The following is a 5,115-nucleotide window of genomic DNA, read 5'->3' as shown; positions in this document are numbered from 1 at the left end:
ATGTTCTGTCTGTTCTGTTCTGTCTGTTCTGTTCTGTCTGTGTCTGTTCTGTCTGTTCTGTCTGTTCTGTCTGTTGTTCTGTTCTGTCTGTTGTGTCTGTTCTGTTGTGTCTGTTCTGTTGTGTCTGTTCTGTTCTGTCTGTTGTGTCTGTTCTGTCTGTTCTGTCTGTGTGTCTGTTGTGTCTGTCTGTTGTGTCTGTTGTGTCTGTTCTGTCTGTTGTGTCTGTTCTGTTCTGTCTGCTGTTGATGGATGGTGGATGTATTTATTCTAGGTATGTGGTTGATGGGGGAAGTCATGAGAGGGAGGGAGGAGGGGCCTGGCTCCTACCTTCCCCAGCCACAGTGAGCCCAAATCGGGCTGATGTTCACTTTCCACTGGGCTGGACCATAACTGGCCCTGGAGCTCAGCTGAGCATCAGCAGTCCTGGCCACAGCCACAGCTCAGAAAGGATGGCGGCAGGCGGACACACACACACAACACACAACACACACACACACACACACACACACACACACACACACACACACACATACACACATACACACATACACACACACACGTGGCGTCAAGCGGCCCCAGCGGGCATTGTTTTTGTTTGTGTTGTGTGGTGATGTTGAGAGCCGGCCTCTCCATGCCTGGCTGTGCCCTGTAGCTCAGTAGAGCGCCACCCTGCATGGGCAGTTTGGAGCCTCCAGTCAGACCAGACTAGTTTAGATAAACCAGTCCAGTACAGAGGAGTCAGCGTCTTGTCACTGGACAGAGAGAGAGCCCTGCCCAGTCCGCTCATATCAGTCTTACTTCACTTTCTTATTTCAAATGTATTTGACAGTGTAAATGCTAAATCAACATGTCTGTAAATGTGCCAGATTCTTCCTGCACGCTACTTTTCAACTGTGGTCCCACTGTGAGGTTGGTTCCATGTTCTGGCCTCTGGCCAAAGCAGCATCATTGCCCACTGAAGGAACACTGTAATGGGTTTTTACATGAGTTTGGTCACACATCCACCATAGTTGTTGGAACCAACTATCAGAGCCAGCACAGTTGGGCTCAGGTCAGCTCAGCAGTGTGAAAAGGGCAGTGCTGAGGTATTTTAGTCAGCGGCATCACCTTTTTCTGACCCGATGATAGATAGATGTAAATGTTCTCAAATGATAGCTTTGATGAAATGAATTCTGAGTGAAATAAATGATTGAGTCCTTCTATCCCAGATTAGACCACCATGAGAATTATACAGGCCTCTAACTCCCCTCCCCAGTCCCTCCTCACGACCAAAAACAAACTGTCTCTCCCTCTCTCTCTCTGGGCTGACTGGTCAGGACGTGTAAACCGGCCCTAATTGGCCTGACGACAAGCCATAAAAATTACCCACATCCCCCCCACACACACACACACGCACACGCACACACACACATCCTAAATCTGCCACTCTTTCAGAAGCTCAGAAGTAATCATGCTGCAGACGTGTGTGGATTGCCAGGCTTTTCCTGTGGGCCTGGATTAGAGGATTGAAGTGTGTGTGTGGCTTTGAGTTCAGTTATGCGCTCGTGTGTGTGTCAGCTTTGTCTGCCTGTGTGTCTGCCTTCAAACACGCACGTGTTTAAGTCTAACTCCATGTTAATTACTTGCTCTCCTTGTTACCCCGTCCACCCTCCTCTTTTCTCTTTTTGGTAAATTGAAGGAGGGAATAAACAGGTGTTTGTTGGACGAGGCAGTCGTCTCATTCCTGCAGGGTCAGGGGTCAGAGGTCAGGGGGAATGAGCCCCATAGCAACAGGATGTTTGAAACTCTGTATTCTCTGAGATTAGGGTAGTGTGTGAGTAGACGTGTGTGTTTGGAGTTAAAATGACTAATGAGGGTAGAGGGATGTAAAGTCTGATCTGTGATCAAGGTCCATTCCTAAGCAAGCTGTGTGCCAGCCAGGCCTCTTTGGAAAGGTGCATCACACACACACACACAGAGACATACACACACACACACTGGACTACACACACACACACACACACACACACACACACACACACACACACACACACACACACACACACACACACACACACACACACACACACACACACACACACACACACACACACACACACACACACAGAGACACACTGGACTACACACACACACACACACACACACACACACACACACACACACACACACACACACACACACACAGACACACTGGACTACACACACTGGACTACACACACACACAGACACACTGGACTACATACACACACACACACACACTGGACTGCACACAGACACACACAGAAACATCCCACATCTAGATCTTAGACAGGTGAAGAGTAAGATCATTCATTCTATATTACTTGTCCATTGGTTTTAGCGCCACTATTTGCAGACACACGTCCATTTTCAGAGGTATGTCATGTCCACTGTTGGCCATAACCAGCTGGCCAGCCTCGACACATCGTGAGAGCAGTATTGTGATAAAAAGGATTATGGGTACTAATCCGTGCCTGTCACCACCCTCTGCTCAGTATAAATATAAGTAAACACACACCCTCGCAAACCTAGCTCTGCTCTGAGCACCCTCACTACCATAGACATGGGTTTAAATAGTATTTGTTTTCTTTACAAATAATTTACCTGTGCTCGATTGCGCTTGCCGGACGCAATGGAGCCAATAGAGTTGTCACAAAAGTTCAAGACCCTCCCATCTGACGCCTATCGCTCCAGGCAGGTTTGATCAGACGCTCCACGTATTTGAAGGCAAACGATACTATTTAAACCCAGTGTTGCTGCACACACTACAGAGCTAACTAAACAGCTTTAGATCTGAGTTAAGCTATAGGTTTGTAATATCAGCCCCAAACCATGCAGGGAACAGCTGAACCACTAGGTCCACATCTCAGACAGGTACCAGTTCATAGTATCACTCACAGACCATCACAGCTGAAAACAGGCCCAGCACATCTCAGGCAGGTACCAGTTCATAGGATCACTCACAGACCATCACAGCTGAGAACAGGCCCAGCACATCTCAGACAGGTACCAGTTCATAGGATCACTCACAGACCATCACAGCTGAAAACAGGCCCAGCACATCTCAGGCAGGTACCAGTTCATAGGATCACTCACAGACCATCACAGCTGAGAACAGGCCCAGCACATCTCAGGCAGGTACCAGTTCATAGGATCACTCACAGACCATCACAGCTGAGAACAGGCCCAGCACATCTCAGACAGGTACCAGTTCATAGGATCACTCACAGACCATCACAGCTGAGAACAGGCCCAGCACATCTCAGACAGGTACCAGTTCATAGGATCACTCACAGACCATCACAGCTGAGAACAGGCCCAGCACATCTCAGACAGGTACCAGTTCATAGGATCACTCACAGACCATCACAGCTGAGAACAGGCCCAGCACATCTGACAGGTACCAGTTCATAGGATCACTCACAGACCATCACAGCTGAAAACAGGCCCAGCACATCTCAGACAGGTACCAGTTCATAGGATCACTCACAGACCATCACAGCTGAGAACAGGCCCAGCACATCTCAGACAGGTACCAGTTCATAGGATCACTCACAGACCATCACAGCTGAGAACAGGCCCAGCACATCTCAGACAGGTACCAGTTCATAGGATCACTCACAGACCATCACAGCTGAGAACAGGCCCAGCACATCTGACAGGTACCAGTTCAGGATCACCACAGACCATCACAGCTGAGAACAGGCCCAGCACATCTCAGACAGGTACCAGTTCATAGGATCACTCACAGACCATCACAGCTGAGAACAGGCCCAGCACATCTCAGACAGGTACCAGTTCATAGGATCACTCACAGACCATCACAGCTGAGAACAGGCCCAGCACATCTCAGACAGGTACCAGTTCATAGGATCACTCATCACAGCTGAGAACAGGCCCAGCACATCTCAGACAGGTACCAGTTCATAGGATCACTCACAGACCATCACAGCTGAGAACAGGCCCAGCACATCTCAGACAGGTACCAGTTCATAGGATCACTCACAGACCATCACAGCTGAGAACAGGCCCAGCACATCTCAGACAGGTACCAGTTCATAGGATCACTCACAGACCATCACAGCTGAGAACAGGCCCAGCACATCTCAGACAGGTACCAGTTCATAGGATCACTCACAGACCATCACAGCTGAGAACAGGCCCAGCACATCTCAGACAGGTACCAGTTCATAGGATCACTCACAGACCATCACAGCTGAGAACAGGCCCAGCACATCTCAGACAGGTACCAGTTCATAGGATCACTCACAGACCATCACAGCTGAGAACAGGCCCAGCACATTTCAGCACAGCATCAAATCTGTTCTCTGCTGTGGAATCTACAGATGGGTATACAGATCCAGCGTTCATGATGCACTGCTAGCTTGAAAGCCCGTTCGGACTGTGTATACAGCGCTGTGTGATAGATGGCGACCGTCGTCTCGGGGGGACGAATCAGGGCCCTCGCAGCTTGACCCCAGGGCGGCGTGCTGCCGGAGAGTTATGGAAGCTGTGCCGGCCGGCCATGTTTTTCTGTTTGTGTTGAATGGTGTGACTGGAGAGTTACTGCTGTTGCTATGTTGAATATGAACATTTTTAAGAGGGAGGGAGGGAGGTTAGTCTCTTGTTGAAAAGGGGCTTGGTGAAGTACGAGCGGTTGGCTAGTCTCTTGTTGAAAGGGGGCTTGGTGAAGTACGAGCGGTTGGCTAGTCTCTTGTTGAAAGGGGGCTTGGTGAAGTACGAGCGGTTGGCTAGTCTCTTGTTGAAAGGGGGCTTGGTGAAGTACGAGCGGTAGTCTAATCTCTTGTTGAAAGGGGGCTTGGTGAAGTACGAGCGGTTGGCTAGTCTCTTGTCTAAGTCTCTTGTTGAAAGGGGGCTTGGTGAAGGGGGCGAGCGGTTGGCTAGTCTCTTGTTGAAGTCCGAGCGGATGGCTAGTAGCTCTTGTTGAAAGGGGGCTTGGTGAAGTACGAGCGGTAGTCTAGTATCTTGTTGAAAGGGGGCTTGGTGAAGTACGAGCGGTTGGCTAGTCTCTTGTTGAAAGGGGGCTTGGTGAAGTACGAGCGGGGGCTTGGTGAAGTACGGCTTGGCTAGTCTCTT

The 5,115-nt window shown here is 49.6% G+C and overlaps 1 protein-coding gene across 23 annotated transcripts; it reads left to right on the top strand.

The window, feature by feature from the left end:
• Positions 1–97: 97 nt before the first annotated feature.
• On the top strand, positions 98–4,872 carry LOC127930144 (uncharacterized). 23 transcript variants are annotated; one of them, XR_008137021.1, is made up of 5 exons: positions 98–3,024; positions 3,157–3,354; positions 3,551–3,680; positions 3,744–3,875; positions 3,935–4,872. XR_008137021.1 is itself a non-coding variant. In XM_052519566.1 (5 exons), exons 1-5 carry the CDS (start codon positions 2,851–2,853, stop codon positions 4,400–4,402), a joined length of 1,038 nt encoding a protein of 345 aa, XP_052375526.1. In that variant the 5' UTR covers positions 98–2,850; the 3' UTR covers positions 4,403–4,872. The 23 variants fall into 23 exon arrangements, 12 of the variants coding, with proteins under 12 accessions (XP_052375526.1, XP_052375521.1, XP_052375527.1 ...); XR_008137018.1 differs by having other exon boundaries at positions 3,485–3,680; XM_052519566.1 differs by having other exon boundaries at positions 3,157–3,222; positions 3,419–3,616.
• Positions 4,873–5,115: the final 243 nt, after the last annotated feature.

Source organism: Oncorhynchus keta, chromosome 5 (genome assembly GCF_023373465.1).
Source record: "Oncorhynchus keta strain PuntledgeMale-10-30-2019 chromosome 5, Oket_V2, whole genome shotgun sequence".
In the NCBI taxonomy this organism is placed as follows: domain Eukaryota; kingdom Metazoa; phylum Chordata; class Actinopteri; order Salmoniformes; family Salmonidae; genus Oncorhynchus; species Oncorhynchus keta.
Note: the sequence above shows the minus strand (reverse complement) of the source record. Positions and strands in the feature narration are given on the sequence as shown.